Source organism: Mastigoproctus giganteus, chromosome 8 (assembly GCF_048544385.1).
Source record: "Mastigoproctus giganteus isolate SK-2022 chromosome 8, ASM4854438v1, whole genome shotgun sequence".
NCBI classification, from domain to species: Eukaryota; Metazoa; Arthropoda; class Arachnida; order Uropygi; family Thelyphonidae; genus Mastigoproctus; species Mastigoproctus giganteus.
The window spans coordinates 44677395-44699197 of NC_143582.1; the positions used below are offsets into that span (position 1 = coordinate 44677395).

The window sequence follows — 21803 nt, forward strand, 5'->3', positions numbered from 1 at the left end:
CCTTGAGATAAAATACACTAAAATAAACCGGATTAAAAGCGATAAAAACGATAAAAATCTCTGGAGCTTTCGGAAGCTTGTGCTCCCTTCCTCAGCAGTAACAAAACTTCCTGCAGCACGTCCATATATAACAGGCTCACGGTACCTATACACGTGGTGCAGTCGGCGCATGGTCTGAACTGGAAGCGGAAATAGCTCGGGAACGTGTTAAGCAAAACCGTTCATCCGTACTTAGGATAATAGTTTCAAACAGAGGATGCATACGCATACCTCTGTCCCTATTCATAATATTGTGGTCGGATGAACAGATTCGTAGGCTCTCGAGCCATTTACGGTTCCAGAACCCATGCGCTCGATCCATGATAACCGCATCCTCTGGGGAAAATTTTTGATGCTGCTTCTCCCAAAAATGTTCGGCCACAGCAGACTTATTGTAATCAGCGGTTTTTATAGCATTTGCATGCTCCCCCAGACGATCCTTGAGCCGTCGTTTTGTCTCGCCCACATAACATTCCCCACAATCCGGGCATTTTATCCTGTATACTACTCCACTACTCAGGTCCTTTGCTATTGGGTCTTTTACCTGAGACAACACTGTGTGCAACCTCCGCCCGGGAAGCTGCACACAGCGTGTTTTATAGCCCCGCAAAATTCTAGCGAGATGCTCAGTAACGCCCGGATAGTAAGGAATGTATGCGGTAGCGACAGGAACAAACGGTTCCTGACGGTCAGACTCTATTCCTCTACTAAATCTGTCTATGATCCTCTGGGGGTATCCGCATTTTCTAAGGTCTGCTGTGACCCGTGTAATTTCACATTCTTTGTCCTCAGAGGTGGTGCAGTGTGACCCTGCTCTATCTAGTAGAGCTTTCACTACACTATTCTTATGCTGCCCAGCTTGTGCTGAACTATAATGGGTGTACTGGCCTCTGCACATAGGTTTTTTAAACACAGAAGGTTTTAGCCTAGGGCCAATCTGGCCATGGAGGAGTTAGAGGACAGATCGTGGCCAATCTGGCCATGGAGGAGTTAGAGGACAGGGTTTTTAGTGGATGTCAGTTTCCCATAAAGAAATGGAAAAGGTATGTTGATGATACCTTTACCGTGGTCCAGAAGGGGAGAGAGGATGATGCACTCCATTGGCTTAATAGCTTCTCCCAATTTATACAATTTACCTCAGAGGTGGAAACAGGAGGTACCCTTCCTTTCTTGGATGTACTGGTCTCTAGGGTAGGCCCTAGGCTAAAAACTTCTGTGTTTAAAAAACCTATGTGCAGAGGCCAGTACACCCATTATAGTTCAGCACAAGCTGGGCAGCATAAGAATAGTGTAGTGAAAGCTCTACTAGATAGAGCAGGGTCACACTGCACCACCTCTGAGGACAAAGAATGTGAAATTACACGGGTCACAGCAGACCTTAGAAAATGCGGATACCCCCAGAGGATCATAGACAGATTTAGTAGAGGAATAGAGTCTGACCGTCAGGAACCGTTTGTTCCTGTCGCTACCGCATACATTCCTTACTATCCGGGCGTTACTGAGCATCTCGCTAGAATTTTGCGGGGCTATAAAACACGCTGTGTGCAACTTCCCGGGCGGAGGTTGCACACAGTGTTGTCTCAGGTAAAAGACCCAATAGCAAAGGACCTGAGTAGTGGAGTAGTATACAGGATAAAATGCCCGGATTGTGGGGAATGTTATGTGGGCGAGACAAAACGACGGCTCAAGGATCGTCTGGGGGAGCATGCAAATGCTATAAAAACCGCTGATTACAATAAGTCTGCTGTGGCCGAACATTTTTGGGAGAAGCAGCATCAAAAATTTTCCCCAGAGGATGCGGTTATCATGGATCGAGCGCATGGGTTCTGGAACCGTAAATGGCTCGAGAGCCTACGAATCTGTTCATCCGACCACAATATTATGAATAGGGACAGAGGTATGCGTATGCATCCTCTGTTTGAAACTATTATCCTAAGTACGGATGAACGGTTTTGCTTAACACGTTCCCGAGCTATTTCCGCTTCCAGTTCAGACCATGCGCCGACTGCACCACGTGTATAGGTACCGTGAGCCTGTTATATATGGACGTGCTGCAGGAAGTTTTGTTACTGCTGAGGAAGGGAGCGCAAGCTTCCGAAAGCTCCAGAGATTTTTATCGTTTTTATCGCTTTTAATCCGGTTTATTTTAGTGTATTTTATCTCAAGGATTTTATCACAGTTTTAATGTTTTTACATGTATATTTAATATAATAGCAGTTTTTGTAAATATTTATTTTATTTTAATATGTAAATAAATATTCTAGTTACAGTAAATACTTATTCTTATGGTTGGTGTGAGCTGATTTAATACTAAAATAGGTAGATGGCTCTCTGTCTTCTAACCTCTCCACTAATGCTTGAATCTCTCAAGGTTCAGTTCTTTCCCCCACTCTTTTCCTCTTGTATATTAATGACCTTCTTCCATTGACTGGAAATCCTATCCATAGTTTTGCTGATGATAGCACATTGCATTCCACTTTCCATTTTGGGAAAACCTTGCCCTACTTAAGCAGCTTCAACTTCTCGAATATCTGCTACCAATTCCTTAAATGCCGATCTTCGGGTATTTCTCCAGTGGGGCCAAGACAACTTAGTTGATTTCAAAACTCAGTTTGAAATCAACTTAGTTGATTTCAAAATCCTTCTAAAACTCAGTCGTGTCTTATATCTCCCAAAAAGAATTCTTCTGTTCCTGTGCTTATCTTTGGTGACACTCAGATTTCTAGGCAAGTGATATATCTCTTTTGGGGATTACCCTGACTTCTAATCTCTCTCTTCGCACAAGCACATTACAAATGCTTGCTCTGCATCTAAAAAACTTGGTTTTTCTTTGCTCTCGGGTTACTTTTCTTCCAAACAGCTGTTCACTCTGCACAAATCGAAAATCCGCCCTACCATGGAATATTTTTCCCACACATGGGGCGGTGCCCCTAAAGCCTCTCTCAGGCTTCTAGATTCCATTCGGAAGGGGAGGGTTACATTAATTAACGACTCATCTCTAACACAGTCTCTCCACTCTGACTCATAGACGTACTGTTTCTGTTGCATGCCTTTTCTACAGATACTTCCATGGGCACTGTTCCTCTGATTTGGCTTCTATAATTCCCGACTGAAGATGTGCAAATGTATCTCCAATTCACAAAGGGGGGGAGGGGAATCAAAGTGTGACGCAAGTAAGTACAGACCTGTTAGTTTGACTTCTGTTCCAGTGAAAATGATGGAGACACAGGTTAAAGCATTGCAGGATCATTTAGAGAAGACCGCAGCAAAATTCAGACACAGCATGGGTTTGTCAAGGGGAAGTCTTGTCTGACCAATTTGATAGGATAGTATGATGTGGTCACAAAGGAACTGGATGCAAAAATGATTAATTTTTATATCAGGAAAGCTTTTGATACTGTTGCACATTGAAGACTATTGTTCAAATTGGAGCAGTATGTTATTATGTTATTAAGGATAAGTTGCTACAATGGATAAAAGAATGGTTGAGTGGGAGAAGACAGAGAGTGGTGATCAATGTGTACTGCTCTACGTGGACTAATGTTATTAGTGGTGTCCCTCAGCTTTCGGTGTTGAGTCCATTGTTGTTGTGTATTTTATCAATGATATTGCTGAAGGCATATGAAGCTTAATGTCAAAGTTTGGAAATGATGCAAAGGTTAGCATACAGTAATGACGGTATGCTGCCACAACATGATCTGGAAAAGTTGAGTAGATGGGCTGAGAAGTGGCAACTGAAGTTTAACATTGACAAATGCAAAGTACTGTATATGGGCAACAGTAACCCCCAGAGAAATGTATCAACTATGTGCTGTTACAGTCAGAGTAGTGGAGAATGAAAGAGACCTGGGGGGTAATTGTGTTGTCAGATATGAAGTTTTCTGAGAAGTGCAGACAGGCTGCAAGAGTAAGTCATGGGGTCTTCTCAATGATATACAGGGATAAGGAGGTGATTATCCCCTTGTATAAGTCAATGGTAAGGCCACACCTGTAGTACTGTGTACAAGTCTGGAAGCCTCATTTTAGGAAGGATGTAGAGTAGCTAGAACGAGTACGGAGAAGGATAACAAGACTGGTGAAGAGAACAAAGGAATGCTGTTACCAAGAAAGGCTTAAGTTCTGCAAATTGCAGCTTCTGGAGACTAGGCATCCTTGAGGCGATCTGATTGAGGTGTATAAATCCTTGAATGGATTGAGCAGGCTCAATGTTGATGAGATTCTTCCTCTTGCTCAGAATAATCACCTGAGAGGGCATAGATTAAAATTGAGGAAAGACAGATGTGGGATAGATGTGCGGAAATTTGCCAGCGAGTAGTTGATTGCCGGAACATCTATTGTTGTGGAAGTTGATAGCTTAAAGAAATTCAAGGTAGAACTGGAGAAACATTTAGAATGAATGGATCAGTGAAATGGGAATGGGTTTTTTATTTATTATTTATTTTTTTTTTTTTTGGCTGATGCTCTATAAGCTTGCTTTTTGCATCATGTGCCTCTACTAATGCTAACTTGATACCATCTCTCCATTTGAGATTCAAACCAAAAATATATTCCTATTGAAGAAACAAGTTCATTCACTTCAGAGGAACTTACTTCAATCCTGAATAACAATCACTCAAACAAATGTCCTGGTGATGACCTGATTGACAATATATTTATCAAACATTTTTATGACCTAAAGCCCAAAGTTCTATTTAAATTATTCAGCAACTGCTTAGGTACTGGAACGTTTCCCAAACCAATGAAACACGCCATCCTTATGATTTTACCTAAACCTTGAAAACCAGTCCACAATGCCAGATCCTACCACCCTATAGCCTTGCTCTTTCGCCTTGGAAAGTGTTAGAGAGACTAATCGCTAATAAAAATTACCACACTGCTTGGAGCTACAAGCTCAACATCCTCTCTTCAATACGATTTTAGGCAAAGGCTTCGACGCGAAGACGCCTTATTAGAACTGCATCACCTTATTGATAATTTCACTTCCAAGTACGTTATTGCGATCTTTTCGACTTTGTGTGCGCTTTTGATACCTTATGGTGGGAGAGTACCCGCAGTAGTCTTCGTTCCAATCATTGCTCTCTTCAGCTTTATAAACTCGTTAGAAATTACTTTTCTGCTTGCACTGTCACCGTCTTCACTAAAAGCATGAAAATTCACAGATCAGTCTCACGTGGTTGTCCCCAAGGATCAATTTTGGGTTCCTTGATTTGGAACCTAGTTCTTGATGATTGACTGCTTAGGATGGCTGAATTTCAAAATGTGCATCAACTTGCATATGCGGATGACCTTGTCAATTTGCTAGGTGGAAACTGAAGATCTGATTTTGAACTCTATGCCAATAAAATACTTCTTGAACTACTGTCTTGGTCCCAATAGCGTAGCTAGCGTTTCTCGGACCAGTGACAAAGAACATGTTCGGGCCCCCCTACTTAATTAATGAAAATTTCGAAAAGAGGAGACAACCAAAGACGCCGGAACCGGAGGCAATTGCCTTGCCTGCCTACATGGGAGCTATGCCATTGCTTGGTCCTCTAAGAACAAATTGAAATTATCCCCATCCAAATCCAAGTTATGGTTTTAAAATACAAATTACACTATGACAAACCACCAGTTGTAAATTTGACAAAAAATCACTTTCAATTGGTCGAAGCCCCAGATTTTTACGAGTCATCATCGACGACCGCTTTTTCTTTACTGGACATATTGAACATGTGTCCATAAAAGTTAAGAGTTTTACCGCAATGCTACTCCAAATTTCCAGACAACACCGGGATTGAACACCAAAACCCTACATCTATTTTATAATGCTCATAATCCCAATTACAACTTATGTTGACAGTCTTTGGTTTAGACGTATTGCACTGAAAACTGTGCAAACTAATTTATTCACTATTAAAATTGTGCAAACTAAGTTATTCACTATTCAACGTTTTCTCCTTAATTCGCGCAGCAGGACTAATTGTCTAAATTTCCTGAAGGCCAGAAATGCGAACAGTGCGTACCGCGTTAATTCTGTCTTAATCCGTTCGCTATATGAAAATTTTCTTTGCTCAACGGAAACTATTTTAAATATAACTTGAAAGGGAAATCCAAAATAATTCGCTATAAAAGGACTTCGTTAAACAGAGGTCCGACTGAGTAATTTAGAATTATAAAAAAATGGTTATAGAGTTTTGTATAAAAAATGGCTTAAAAATAGACAGTAAAAAATGCAAATTTAGTTAAACAATTTTAAGCGTATTTGAATAGTAGGTAAACATGTAAAAAAAAATTTCGAAGTGCACTGCATCCAATATTCCCACGTCACTGTTAATAAAGGTGCCGGTACGCTGTACCGTTGCATACCGTCCCAAAAAAAGCACTGTTATATGCAGGGTGTTTCAAAAATCATAGCATAACTTCAGGAATGAGTTCCTCATATGTAGACAATAAAAATATTTTATATCAACATAGTTCTAGAAATGCTTGGTTCCCGAGTTATTAACTGGAATGTCTTATCTGGAGGCTGGTCTGTAATGCCCTGGAGGCTCGTCGTTTGTACCACGAAAGGTTCCCAGACCGAAGATGTCCAGACAGGAAAACGTTTGAAGGTATTCATTGCCGCCTTTGTGAACATGGAACCGTTACACCTTATGCTTCCGACAGAGGACGACCAAGATCAACGACTCCTGAAGTACAAATGTATAGGAGGAGATTTTGGATGTTGTGCATGCCACTCCTGGAATCAGCACACGCAGAATAGCAATGCAACTGGCTGTTCAACGTTCGACTATTTGGAGGGTTTTGCGAGAACACCAACTGTATCCTTACCATCTGCAACAGGTACAAGCCTTATCACCTGCAGATTACCCTGCGCGAGTAATGTTCTACCAGTGGTTCTTGCAGCAGTGTGGTACAACTCCTTACTTTCCTGCCTTAATGATATTCACAGATGAAGCACAGTTCACAAGGGACGGAATCCAAAACTTTCACAGTCAGCATGTATGGGCTGAGGAAAACCCACATGCAATTCTTCCATTACATCACCAACAGCGGTTCAGCCTCAACATCTGGGCGGATGTTTTTGGTGATAAGTTATTTGGGCTCCGTGTACTTCCAAACAAACTCACAGGGCAGGCGTACAGAAACTTTCTGGAAAACAACGTGCCTAATTTCTTGGACGACACGCCACTGATCATTCGTCAACAATCACCCTTCATGCACCATGGCGCTCCCGCACATTTTAACTACCTAGCCCACAATTACCTGAATCGAAGGTTTCCTGGTCGGTGGATAGGTAGAGGTGGACCACTACCTGGCCTCCACGCTTACTGATTTAAATCCACTAGATTTCTTCTTGTGGGGCCATTTAAAATTATTGGTGTATTCGACTCCGGTAGCTGATGTGGAAACTCTCCGCAATCGAATTGTGACAGGTTGTGAGACAATACGAAACATGCCAGGAATTTGGCATCGTCTTCGCGAGTCCATGAGACGTCGTTGTGAGGCCTGTATTCAGGCAGAAGGTGGACATTTTGAACAATTACTATAAGGTGATGTGAACAGTTAAGTGTCAGAGAAATACCTTCAAAACTCGGAAACCAAGCATTTCCGGAACTATGTTGATATAAAATATTTTTATTGTCTGCATATGAGTAACTCATTTCTGAAGTTATGCCGTGTATTTTTGAGACACCCTATATATATATTATTTTATTTATTTATTATTATTATTATTTATTAATTTTTATTTTTTTTTTTTTTCATTTCATGATTTGTAAAATTTGGCGCCCAGTGTAAGGGCCCTTCTAGCTCGCGCTTCAATCCTGCACTGGTTCAAAGGGAATTATATCCTATTTCCTTCGCCTGAAATCGGCTAAACAGCTCTGATTGAGAAATTCTTCCACTCTTCGATGAGGCTCAACCCCAGACTTTTTCAAACGGGTGAAAGGTGGCGATAATGCTATGCTGTCACGAAGGAAATAAGAATTTTAAAAAATATATATATTATTGACATATATGTGGACACAAAATAGTAAGCTTTTACTGTACTCTGTGGTTATTGCCACATTTTGTGTTAATGCCGTTGGATAACCGCTGTTGTGCTTGTAAATATGTGAGAACTATAGAGGTCAGTCAGAGAGGGTATCAATCTGAGTTTGCCGTGTATAGTTTCGCAGAAGAAATTTCCGAAAGCAAGGTAGTGTTACCATTTCGCAGAATGCATTTATCGTTGGAGTTGTTTCTGTCTTGTCTCTCTCGCAATCTGTGATCACGGTTTTGATTCTCTCGGCTGGCTGAGACATCTATCATGGAATATATTGAGTTTACAGAGAATATATACTGACGCGTGAAGTCAACTAAATTTAACCCCTCCTGCCCATAGAGTAATGTCTAGCGACGCCGTTTTTTTTTTTTGTTTTTTTTTTTTAATTATTGAAATCAAATTTTTTGCTTTTCTGTTAAATTGATGATGATATTTATTGGGGTTTTAAGAATTTAGCACACTTGCCGTTTGCCCTTTAGCATTTATGCTAATGCTAAAGTAAGCTTTGAACTTCCTTGAGTTGAACTGTTTTTCTGACATCTATTAGTTGTTGCTGTAGGGTCTTAGCAGTTTTGAATCCAGAGCGTTTGTACCGGGGGAATGTAAACTTGGGGGGGGGGGTACACGTAGTGTATTATTTATTATTATATAATATTTGCAACATATGTATGTAAACAAATCTATATATATATATATTTATGTATAAATATACAGATTATGCAAATTTAGGAATGTTATAATAAGAAAATATGAGTAAACCAAATTGGAAACAAAAGGAAATATTTATTATTATTATTATTATTAGCTATATGGTGCAAGGAAGTCTGAGGCTTATGCTGCAACAGCCAAAAAAAAAAAAAAAAATCCCTAGTTACCCTGAGAGAGAGAGAGAAAAAAAATTAGAAGGGAATCACCAAGAAAGAGAAGAATGATGATATCCAGCTCAGGACCCTGGGTGTGCTAAGCCCATACTCGCCAGATGTGAACCCTGGGGTTATTATTTAACATCTAAATACTAATAGTCGGTTCACAAAAACCACGTTACTGACAATAGTCACAGTTTAATGTGAAAATCGCCAATAAAAATTTACAAAAAAAAAAAAAAAAAAACTATTTAAATTATAATCAAACATGCAAGTAAGTATGGTATTATAATAATGTTATTTTTCTTTGCATGTGTATCAGGTGCCTCTGCAGCCAGGTGGGCAGGAGCAGCAGTGCATAGCACACACTTCTTGATTAGACCAGGGTTCGAGCCCGTGACCACCAAATGCGGAGGATGCGGAAAGGTCAGGGAATGACCAGCGCATATCCCCAGAGCAATATGGCATTAGTTGCTAATGCTCCTAAAAACCAAATAACAAACAAACAAACAAGTATGTGTATCAATCACTTCATTTGTTAATTTTTCCGATAACTCATTCAGCCTTCTAAGCTTATCTTCGTGCAATCTTGCAATATTATAGTACACATGCATAAATAATATAAAGGTTATAAAATGTATTGTTTTTAGGCTGTGACCAAACTGTCTCTTGTTTGTGGTATACAAAGGAAGAATTAGCCACAAGTAGCCCGTTGCTGTGAAAAAATCAAATAATGGGAATGTGAAAACCATAAAGCAAAACTGCTGATGATTGAAGTAGTGGCTGCAGACTTCCCCAAAAGCTGCAGGACACTTTATAATTATACTTCCAATAGCATCTGTCAGGAACCAATTCAGGCAAACCTATTTGCAGCCTGCAATTTTGTTTGCGATTTACAAACAAAGAATTAGTTTTAAGTAGACCATTTGTGTGAAACACTATCAAGAGATGGTTCTTGTGAAAATAAAGTGAACCTGAAAACCATAAGATGAAAATGCAGACATTTGAAATAGTGGCTTTTAGTTACAATTTGTGCAGCCAGAAATATTGCCCATTTAATTATTTAAAAAATTTCGGGTCTTTTGAATTTTAGTGATTTATTTTTGCCTTGTACTGCCTAACAAGTACCACACTTAGTTGATGTCATTTTTCCTGTTATGTTTATTTGACATAAATTTATTGAATTCATTTTTTATAAAATAAAAATTATTTTTCACCGGAGGAGAATTTTATTCCGCCAGGGGTGAAATTCACTCCCAGTCACCCCCCTGGATTCAACACTGCTTAGGAGCATTGGCAACTAAGGCAATATTGTTGCACCTATATTGTCTGTAAAAATTGCAGATATATTACCTGTAACTGAAACAAGTTTGAATTATTGGTCATGGGCTTATTCAGCAACTACAATTTTGTCTATCCACAGTTGCAGGATGGGCAATATTTAATACACACCCCACTAGAGTTGTTACATTTTAAAATTCAAAAAACAAGGACACTTACTTTTTCAGAATGAAATATGGATTTGGGTATAATTATAATAAAATTATAACAAAAACAACATTTTAAAAATATATTATGTAAATATATAAATAATATTAAAAAAAACCAGCTCTGTGTTATGCATACTGGTTGAAAGAAATCAGTCATTGTGTTAATATTCAGTTTGTTTTTGTGTGTGTGTGTGTGATAAAGGCACTTTTTTTTATTTGATACTTCAGTATGATAAATGATAAATAGCATGATAAATAGTATATAATTTTTCACATTTTTATGCATGGATATTAATCTTTTTATCACTGTTTTGAGTACAATGCTGATTGTTTTGGCATTTTCTCTGTGGTTACCCACTAAGTAAAACACTAAACAACCAGTACTGCAAAGTGATTTACTGTTGCATACACAGTGTAGGCTTCTTTCTCTGTTATACACAGAAATATTACACTGTGAATGTGTAAGTATCAGTTGGTAATCAGTATGGCCTCCAGAAGAAATGGGATGAAGACAAACATTACAATAAACACACTCAGAATGAACCTAACTTTAAGGAATCTGATAAAACTGCCATAAATGCATGAATTTATTTATTTTATAATGAAATGAAATGAAATGTAAATGTTTATTTTGTGTAAAAATTTAACCTGTTCACCATCTTTTAGCATTTTAGCATTAGGCATTTGATGCAAGAAAGCAAGCTTATGCAGCATCAGCCAAAAAAAAAAAAAAACCCACTTCCACTTCACCCCTCTGTTCGTTCAAAATACCTGTCCAGCTGAGCCTTAAACTTATTTAGGCTAAATCTCAATGTAAAGCAAGAAGTAAACTTATAAAGGATCAGCCAAACAAACAAAAAAATAAAAATAAATGGTAAAACTCCAGAACATGGTGCCCCTTTGAAAATCACGTGCATAACCTGCTATGGTTAGCGTTAGTTAGGGTGTTTATCCCACCCTTGCCGCTGTTTTAAAATTGGGAACTCGTTTTCCTATTTTAAAACAGCTGGAAGAAGGGAAATAAACACCCCAAGACCATGGCAGGCTGAAGGTGCACCATGTTCTGGAGTATAGCGAAATAAATAAATAAAACTAACTTCATTTGCATACTCCTAATGACTTATTCAATCCTCTTTTAAATTTATTCAAACTGTTCACTTCCAAAATGCCAGGCAGCAGTCTGTTACAACAATCCAGTTGAAATTCAATTTTCACACATCCATACTGCTACCGTTATTTTTAAATTTAGCCTTTTCTTTGTGTAGTCTAAAAAGGAGTTTCTTTTTTTTTTTTTTATGAAAACTCCGAACACGAGAACCTATAGTACTTAGGACCATGCTAGGTTGAAGGTTGAAAAGATTAAAGAAGATACTTGTTGACATGAACTTCTGTAGATTGTAATTTTCAGGAAATACATATGAAGGAAGGTTGTTCCAAAAAACAGACATTGAATGAATAAATGAAGAGGAAAAGTTGGTTCTGTGAGTTTGAAGTTGGACAGTAAAAGGATGTTGACTGGTTGCAGCAAGTATTTGGACTGCTTTGGAAGAGAGAGAGAGAGTGGGAATTATAGAAGCCAGTTCAGAAGAACAGTGCCCATGGAAGTATCTATAGAAAAAGCATGTAGCAGAAACTGAATGTCTAGTTGTATTAAAGTTATAGTTATATTAAAGGAGGCAGCAGAGAAAGTAAGCAAACCCTTAGCCTTAGTTATGAGAGCATCCTTCGATTCAGGGGAGGTACCCATAGACTGGAGGTGTGCAAATGTGACCCCAATTCACAAAGGAGGATCAAAGGCTGACACAGGTAATTATAGACCTGTGAGTTTAACTTCTGTTCCAGGGACATTAATGGAGGCACTGGTTAAAGAAGCATTGCAGGATCATCTAGACAAGACTTCAGTTATAGCTTGGACACAGCATGGGTTTGTTAAAGGGAAGTCTTGTCTGACCAATTTTATTGGATACTATGATGTGGTCACAAAGCAACTGGATGCAGGGAATAACTTTGATATCATATATTTGGATCTTAGAAAGGCTTTTGATACCATTGCACATGGAAGACTGCTGCACAAATTGGAGCAGTGTAGCAATGCAGGCAAATTGCTGCTATGGAAAAAGGGATGGTTGAGTGGGAGAAGACAGAGTGGTAATCAATGGACACTGCTCATTGTGGACTAATGTTATTAGTGGAGTCCCTCAGGGTTCAGTGTTGGGTCCATTATTGTTTTCTGTATTTATAAATAATATTGATGATGGTATATCAAGCTTAATGTCCAAGTTTGCAGATGATACAAAGGTTGGCAGGGTTGTTAAGGACACTACTGACGCTATGCCACTGCAACAGGATCTGGAAAGGTTGAGCAGATAGGCTGAGAGATGGCAAATGAAGTTTAACATTGACAAATGTAAAGTACTACATATGGGAAACAGCAACCCCAGAGCAACGTATCAACTCTGTGGTACTACACTGACAGTGGTAGAGAATGAAAAGGACCTAGGGGTAATTGTGCAGGCAGATATGAAGTTCTCTGAGCAGTGCAGATGGGCTGTAAGAGTAGCTCATGGTGTCTTGTCAATGATATACAGGAATTTTTCTAGCAGGGATAAGGAGGTGATTATTCCCTTGTATAAGGCAATGGTCAGGCACACCTTTAGTACTGTATACAGGTCTGGAGGCCTCATTTCAAGGACATAGAGCTGCTGGAATGAGTACAGAGAAGGGCAACAAGATTAGTGAATGGAACAAAGGGTTGCTCTTACGAAGAAGGGCTTAAGTTTTGCAAATTACAGTGTCTGGAGACTAGGCACCAGCGAGGTGATCTGATAGAGGTGTATAAAGCCTTGAATGGTTTGAGCATGCTCAATGCTGATGGGATTCTTCCTCTTGCTCAGAATAATCACCTGAGAGGGCATAAATTCAAATTGAGGAAAGACAGATGTAGGATAGATGTGCAGAAATTTGCCTTTAGCCAGCGGTTGGTTGATTGGTGGAACACACTTCCATCCTTTGTTGTGGAAGTTGATAGCCTAAATAAATTTAAGGCTGAGCTGGACAGGTACTTGGAACGAACGGAGGGGTGAAATGGGAGCATGTTTTTTTTTTTTTTTTTTTTTGGCTGATACTGCATAAGCTTGCTTTCTTGCATCATATGCCTCTACTAATGCTAACTGTGGCTACGGTTGTGGAAGACATGGATACTCTAATGGCATCATTATCACATGGGGAAGCAAGCTCTCGTGAAGTTTCACGTCGAACTGGCGTCCCATATAGAAGTGTGTGGAGAGCACTAAGAGTAGTCCTCCATAGATATCCGTACAAAATTCAACACCTTCGAGAACTTAGGTGTCCCGATTTTGCAAAGCAGGAAACATCTGCGTTATGGTTCTTTCAGCAAATTGAAGAACGTGACAGCTGGCTGTCAATGTTTTGTGGATGGATGAAGTCCATTTCACTCTCAGTGGCACTGTAAACACACACAATTGCAGAATTTGGGCAACGGAAACCCTCAAGCTTACACAAAAATTCCATTGCATCAGTCAAAAGTAACAGTGTGGTGTGAATTCACTTCTTCTTTTGTTATAGGGCCAGTTTTCTTTCAGGAAATCAGTGACAGTGGTTTTGAAACTGTCACAGGTTAGCATTATGCTGACCTGTTACAAAACTGCGTTATCCCTAGCCTGGGGGAAAGGCAAGCTTTGGATGTTGTGACATTCATGCAGGATGGAGCACCACGCCATATTGCTTCTCCTGTGAAACAACTGTTACTCTCAGTGTTTGGAGAGAATCGAGTGATAAGCCGTCACTTTCAGCATGAATGGCCACCAAGGTCTCCAGATCTGACGCCCTGCGATTTTTGGCTATGGGGCTACCTGAAGGCACAGGTTTATAAAGATCACCCAACGTCATTGGCAATGCTAAAAGACTATACAACGGCAGGTATCGATGATGCCTCCAGAAATGCTGTTTCATGCTGTCCATAACGTCGTTACTCGTCTTCAGGCAGTGCTTGACAACGAAGACCACCACATTGAACATTTACTATAATAAGGTGCTTTGTGGTGTTACAGATAAAGTGCCACCTGGTGGACATATTTGGAAATAATTTTGACATTCTTTCGGAAAAAACCCACGTAATTCTATGCATTTCTGTCCTAATCTCGTTATCATACGTCAAAAATTCACTGAAATACTGATTATTTGTTTACTGACTTTTGGATCACCCTGTACATAAAAAAAAAAAAAATTTTTTTTGTGTACTTGTAAGCTTGAAAGCCATGTTTGTGTCATGTATAGTCCCGTGCCAAATTTGACTTTCACCTGGTGGGTGGTGCCACTAATGGAGGCGCCTTGATTTCCCTGACTGATATCATACTTGCTAACACCAGATCAAATAGAACCATGTCAGCATCCAACACCATCTTGGCAGCATGGTGTAGGATGCTAACACAGGAAGCAGCTAGTCTCTCCCCACTGTTGGATTAACTGGCCACTGTGAGCAAGCAGGGGACCAAGCCTGCATAGAGCTGCCTCTATGATTTTATAACCCTCCTATATTACTAGGGTTTAGTCCCTCTCCCATTTCTATCTAAAACATTTTGCCAGATGGATCCTAACACCACCCTTTATACTGTTCTTATTATCCCCCCCCACATGAATCCCCTTCTATCCCCTGTTCTTCTAATTCCTAAGGGAAGTCTCCCTACTGTCTGCCACCTTTTCTTTCAACTATATTTCGCACTTATGCTGTCATCCTTGTACTCCTTTCCCAACAGGAACTTCACCTTTTTTGCTTTCCCTGGTAAGCTCATACAATGCCAGGATGTGCCCTGCCAGAGCTATTATGAGTCTACTTACCTAGCCCCACTCCCCATGCCCAGGATAGAAACTAGAGACAGGTGGTGTTCAACAGGCTCCTAGATTAACTGTCCAGATGTACAATATAACCTAACACTATACTACACAAATCACACAATACACACCTTATCTGGCCTTCACAAAGTTTGTATTATGTCACAAAGTTACCATGTGGAGTCAGGGGGAACCTGTGGTCTGCTAGACAGGAAATGCTATTTCCTGCTATTTCCTGTCTATATAAGGAATGCAGAATTTGCATAAAGGAATGCAAATTCTGCATTCCTTATATCTGTGTCACATCATGTTTCTAATATCCCTGCAACATCTGCATTTTATGACTTAACCAGGTGGTAGATGACTTTCATCAACCGGTGAAATACCACCACTTTGCTTATTGGAGGCTTGAAGTGGTGAAACCCATGTTTAGTCTCTAGAGCAAAGTTTCCGGCATCCCCTCTCCCCATACTTCTCCTTCAACCCATGCATGGTACTAAGTACTATAGGTTTTGATACCTTTCGTGTTTGGGGTTCTCATAAAAAAAAAAAAAAAAAACTTCATATTCAATTTTATTCATATGCAAGTATATGTGCACCTCTTTTTGTTTTGGTAACTTTAACATAACCCATGTATTTGCTTGTCTCATACTGATCCCTCCCCAGAATACCTTCTAACTTCCAACACCTTGCATTTCAGGCTTCTACATGTTCTAATACAGGTAGTACAAGAATCACTTGTATTTCTTTCTGAAACTATTATTAATCTCTGTGAATCCCCCCTCCAAAGCCAACAATTTTCTGACCCACCTCGATAGTAGCAACAATATTCTTGCACCCCTTTTATTTAAGTGTATCCTATCCCTATAAAAACAGACCATGCTAGGAAAAATTCTACCCGATGAGCCTTGCATGGTCGAACTGATTGACAAGGCTGTCATTATATGCTTCCTTCTGTCATGTCTAGGCAGAATTCTAGACACTCATTTAATCCTAACTTGTGACCTTATCTTAACATTTCCCTGCTTCTTGAGTAAATCCTTAAATATCCTACTCAATATCATTAGTACTCAATATCATACAGCAGTTGTGCCATTAAAAGATGGTACCTGCTTTACAATGTCATCAGCTTTTCTCCCAGGCAGAAATATGCTTGTCCTCTTCCATCTATTCTTTTTGAAAAATATATTTTCCATTTCCCTGACAATTGAGACAATAACAATAGCTACCACTCATGGAACCAACACACTGCCATGGAGAATCTTGTGCCCTGTGTTGCCTGCGTGTAATCTCCATTGTTGTGTTCTGGGGAAATTAATGGAGGTGCTGGTTAAAGAAGCACTGCAATGATATCTAGACAAGACTTCAATTATAGTTAGGACACAGCATGGGTTTGTTAAAGGGAAGTTTTGTCTGACCAATTTGTTTGGATACTACAATGTGGTCACAAAGGAACTGGATGCAAAGTATAATTTTGATATCATATACATGTACTTGGATTTTTGGAAGGCTTTTAATGCTATTGCACATTGTTTTGCAAAATTGTTTTACACAGTGATGGAGTTATGAGGTTTGTTAAAATGGTTATTTGACAGTTTTTTAAATTTACTGGAGTTACAAGGTTTTCTGAACTGATTAGTTCCACCTTCTCCTAATTGATTGCACGAGAATGTCATTTTCAACCAAAAGTGGAGTTATGAGGATTTCTAATTATGGTAGTGACAATATGATATTTAAACCTACATGCTGATTCCCCTATATAACAGTTCCCACAATCCACATATTTGATCTAGTATGTAGTTTTACTTGTACCCATATAGGTACAGAGAAGGGCAACAAGATTAGTGAATGGAACAAAGGGGTGCTCTTACAAAGAAAGGCTTAAGTTTTGCAAATTACAGTGTCTGGAGACTAGGCACCAGCGAGGTGATCTGATAGAGGTGTATAAAGCATTGAATGGTTTGAGCATGCTCAATGCTGATGGGATTCTTCCTCTCGCTCAGAATAATCACCTGAGAGGGCATAAATTCAAATTGAGAAAAGACAGATGTAGGATAGACGTGAGGAAATTTGCCTTTAGCCAGCGAGTGGTTGGTTGGTGGAACAGACTTCCATCCCTTGTCGTGGAAGTTGATAGCCTAAATAAGTTTAAGGCTCAGCTGGACAGGTATTTTGAACGAACAGAGGGGTGAAGTGGAAGTGGTTATTTATTTTTTTATTTATTTATTTTATTTTATTTATTTATTTATTTTTTTTTGGCTGATGCTGCATAAGCTTGCTTTCTTGCATCAAATGCCTCTACTAATGCTAATGCTAACTGGCAAGACTCTAACTGGTAAGGGGTCATTTACCCTTGAAACAGCGCCTCCATAGCCAGGTGGGAAGGAGCAGCAGTGCGTAGCACATGCTTCTTGATTAAACCGGGGTTCGAGCCCGTCACCACCAAATACGGAGGATGCGGAAAGGTCAGGGAATGACCACTGCATATCCCGGAGCAATATGGCCTTAGTTGCTAATGCTCCTGAAAACCAAATAACAAACAAACAAACCCTTGAAACAACTATGTGCAGCCTCCACCTCAGCAGCTGTACGCAGCATGTCTGACAAGTCCATAATATCCTCAAAATCCATTCTGTTAATCCCAAATAGTAAGGAATATATGCAGTAGCAATGGTTTCATGAATGTGACTGTTAAACCCCATTGAATGCACTTTAGCATGTTAATTCAGAAAAATATGCAAAATTTTCTAAAAAAACATTTTGAAGAACCCCAAATTTTCCACCTTTATTGATTATGACATCACACCCAAATTTCACAACCCCATCCCCCTTTCTTTTGTTTTCCACTAATCTTGTTGCTCTTCTCTGCACCATTTCCAACAAATCCATGTTCTTTCTAAAATGAAGTTTCTAAGCCTGTATATAATATTCCAATTGTGGCCTGACCATTTTTTTATAAATGCTATGATCATCTTTGTGCTTGCTGGCAAAGTTCCTGTATATCAATGACAGAACCCCCATGGGTTGTTCTATCAGATTTTTTCTCAGAGAATTTCAAGCATGGCCCTAAATCTTTTTCATATTCCACTGCCTTGAGTTTGGTACCACCCGAATAGTGCATTAGTCTGGTATTACTCCTATCCAGATGTTCCTTACATTTATTAGTGTTAAACCTCAGTTGTACAATTTTCAGCCCATTTGTTAAATTTGAAATATCCACATCAATAAATATTAAAAACAGCAAGTAACTCAACTCCTACTCCATTGCTATGGAACCCTACTTATCACACTGACCTATGAAGAGCAGTGGCCATTTGTTTGCATTCTTTTTTGCCTACCACTTAACTGTTCCTTTATCCACAGCAGGAACTTGCATCCACAATGCCACATTGCTCCAGTTTAACAACAGTCATATATGTGATATAATATACAATGTAAAACTTATTCTTTGTATCCTGTTCCTTTGTGATAACTTCATGGTTGCTAATCAGTTTGACTGCTCTGTCTTCTACCGCTTAACCCTTGTTTTATCTGTTGTAGTGACTTGCTCATTTGGCATTAGGGGCAATGATATTTTATATGGAAAAGTATCAAAGACAGTATTCCAGAAGTTTTACTGATGTGCAGGTATGTGACATCAAAATTATTCTTTGCATCCACTTCAATTGTGATGCCCTCATAATAGCTAACCAGATTGGTTGACCATTTCTTTATTAGTTATTTTTTAATTTTTTAAATAATTTTTGTCACCTTCGTAAGTCTGACAAAAATCAGACTTAACAAATCTGTAATTATCCGCTTTAACCTTTCGACTGCCTTTTATGAGTAGATGACACATTTGTACATCTCCAATTTATTGAGACTTTCCAGCAATCCAGGGATTCTTTTGTTATTATAGCCAAAAGTTTTTAGGCTATAATAACAAAATCTTATAATAAAAACAAATTATAATAATAGAAATAGGAAAATATCTCTTTTCCTATTTCTATTATTATAATTGTTCTGATTCCATCAGTCCAGGTGCCTTGTTTACTTTTTAACCAAGATATGGTGATTATTGTGAGTTTGTCACATGTTTTCTTTTTCTATTGAAAGGTTATTTAATTATAGGTGATTCATTGAAATTAATAATATTTTAGTATACTTTATAAAAATTTAGAACTATTTTGTGTTATTTTAATTTCCTTTTATTTTTTTATTTTAGCACCTTATTTTATCAGCTAGCCATATATGACAGAACACTCATTAAAATTAAAATGAGCTGGTAAGGTCAGATTAATTAATTCTTTTTTTCCCACATTTTAAATTATTTTAATGAGATTTTTATGAATTTGTTAATTAAAGAAATTAGATATTCTCTCTTATACTCCAGTACAGCCACAAGATTAATGGAATTTATAGGATATAGAATAGAGGTTGAGGTCGTCAGGGGCTAAAGGATCCAAAGTTCCTCCAGTCCAGCTCACTGGCCATGCTGAGCAAAACTGATGATTGTTAGCCTTGGTTGAGATTATATTAATCTCAGCCAAACTAACCATCATTAAAAAAAAATTACGAAATTTCTGGTTTCCTTTGAATTCAAAATTGTAATAGCATCTAATGCAATCACACTAATGGGTTTTGAGGATTGCATGTGAGTGCAGAAAAATTTATCCCATTTATAACCTTAAAAATCAGCAAGAAATATTTCAGAATTGTTCACTGCCAGTTTTATTTTCAATCTGTTATGAACACAACTGTGAAAATCATTTTTTAAACTTATTTATTATTAGTATTAGTAAAGCCAAATGATACAAGAAAACAAGCTTAAACAGCATCAGCAAACAAAAAAAAAAAAATTCCAATATCACCTGTCCATCTTAGCCATAATCATGAGAGCTTCCTTGGACTCAGGAGAGGTCCCCATGGACTGGAGATGTGCAAATGTGAACCCAATTCACAAAGGAGGATCAAAGAATGACACAAGTAATTATAGACCTGTTAGTTTAACTTCTGTTCCAGGAGTTAAAGGCACTTGTTGGAGGCACTTGTTAAAGAAGCACTGCAGGATCATCTAGACAAGACTTCAATTATAGCTCAGACACAGAATGGGTTTGTTAAAGGGAAGTCTTGTCTGACCAATTTGATTGGATACTATGATGTGGTCACAAAGCAACTGGATGCAGGGAGTAACTTTGATATCATATATTTGGATCTTATAAAGGCTTTTGATACCGTTGCACATGGAAGTCTGCTGTACAAATTGGAGCAATGTAGCATTGGAGGCAAATTGCTGCTATGGAAAAAGGGATGGTTGTGTGGGAGAAGACAGAGAGTGGTAATCAATGGACACTGCTCTTCGTGGATTAATGTTATTAGTGGAGTCCCTCAGGGTTCAGTGTTTGGTCCATTGTTTTCTGTATTTATAAATGATATTGATGATGGTATATCAGGCTTAATGTCCAAGTTTGCAGACGATACGAAGGTCGGCAGAGTTGTTAATGACATTAATGACAGTATGCTGCTGCAACAGAATCTAGAAAAGTTGAGCAGATTGGCTGAGAGGTGACAAATGAAGTTTAACGTTGACAAATGTAAAGTAGTACTTCATATGAGAATCATTAACCGCAGAATAACGTATCAAATCTGTGGTACTACACCGACAGTGGTAGAAAATGAAAAGGACCTGGGAGTAATTGTGCAGGCAGACATGAAGTTTTCTGTGCAGTGCAGATGGTCTGCAAGAGTAGCTCATGGTGTCTTGTCAATGATATACAGGAATTTTTCTAGCAAGGATAAGGAGGGGATTATTCCCTGGTATAAGGCGATGGTCAGGTCACACCTTGGGTACTGTGTACAGGTCTGGAGGTATCATTTTAAGAATGTAGAGCTGTTGGAACGAGTACAGAGAAGGGCAACAAGGTTAGTGAATGGAACAAATGGTTGCTCTTACGAAGAAAAGCTTAAGTTTTGCAGATTACAGTGTTTGTAGACTAGGCATGTGCAAGGTGGTCTGATTGAGGTGTATAAAGTCTCGAATGGTTTGAGCATGCTCAATGCTGATGGGATTCTTCCTCTTGCTCAGAATAATCACCTGAGAGGGCATAAATTCAAATTGAGGAAAGACAGTCGTAGGATAGGTGTGCGGAAGTTTGCCCTTAGCCAGCAGGTAGTTGATTGGTGGAACAGACCATCTTTTGTTGGGGAAGTTGATAGCCTAAATAAATTTAAGGCTGAGCTGGACAGGTATTTGGAACGAACGGAGGGGTGAAATCGGAGCTTTTTTTTTTTTTTTTTTTGGCTGATGCTGCATAAGCTTGCTTTCTTGCATCGTATGCCTCTACTAATGCTAATGCTATTTTTTAACAGTTAATAATAAAAATATATGGTTTACTATGTATGTATCATTTTAAATGCACCCTTTGATGAGCATGCAATGCTATTAAACCTAAAATGTACTCAGTAAAGGGGGGCTCTTAAAAGTTATAGCTTAGGGGCCACAACAGCCTTAAAACTGGCTCTGGCTCTTCTCTGCACCTGCTTTAATAGATTCAG

At 38.8% G+C, this 21803-nt stretch overlaps 1 protein-coding gene across 2 annotated transcripts in view; it reads left to right on the top strand.

The window, feature by feature from the left end:
* The first annotated feature begins 8026 nt into the window (after positions 1 to 8026).
* The window catches only part of LOC150081500 (bridging integrator 3-like), a 193406-nt gene continuing 179629 nt past the window's right edge, over positions 8027 to 21803 (top strand). Inside the window, exons 1-2 of one of the 2 annotated variants that reach the window (XM_090379337.1) lie at positions 8027 to 8218; positions 19474 to 19533. In XM_090379337.1, coding sequence (XP_090235463.1) covers positions 19526 to 19533 — 8 coding nt within the window. In that variant the 5' untranslated portion in view covers positions 8027 to 8218; positions 19474 to 19525. Of the gene's footprint in view, positions 8219 to 8350; positions 8406 to 19473; positions 19534 to 21803 lie in introns of those variants that run through there. The other variant, XM_090379338.1, reaches the window with a different exon arrangement.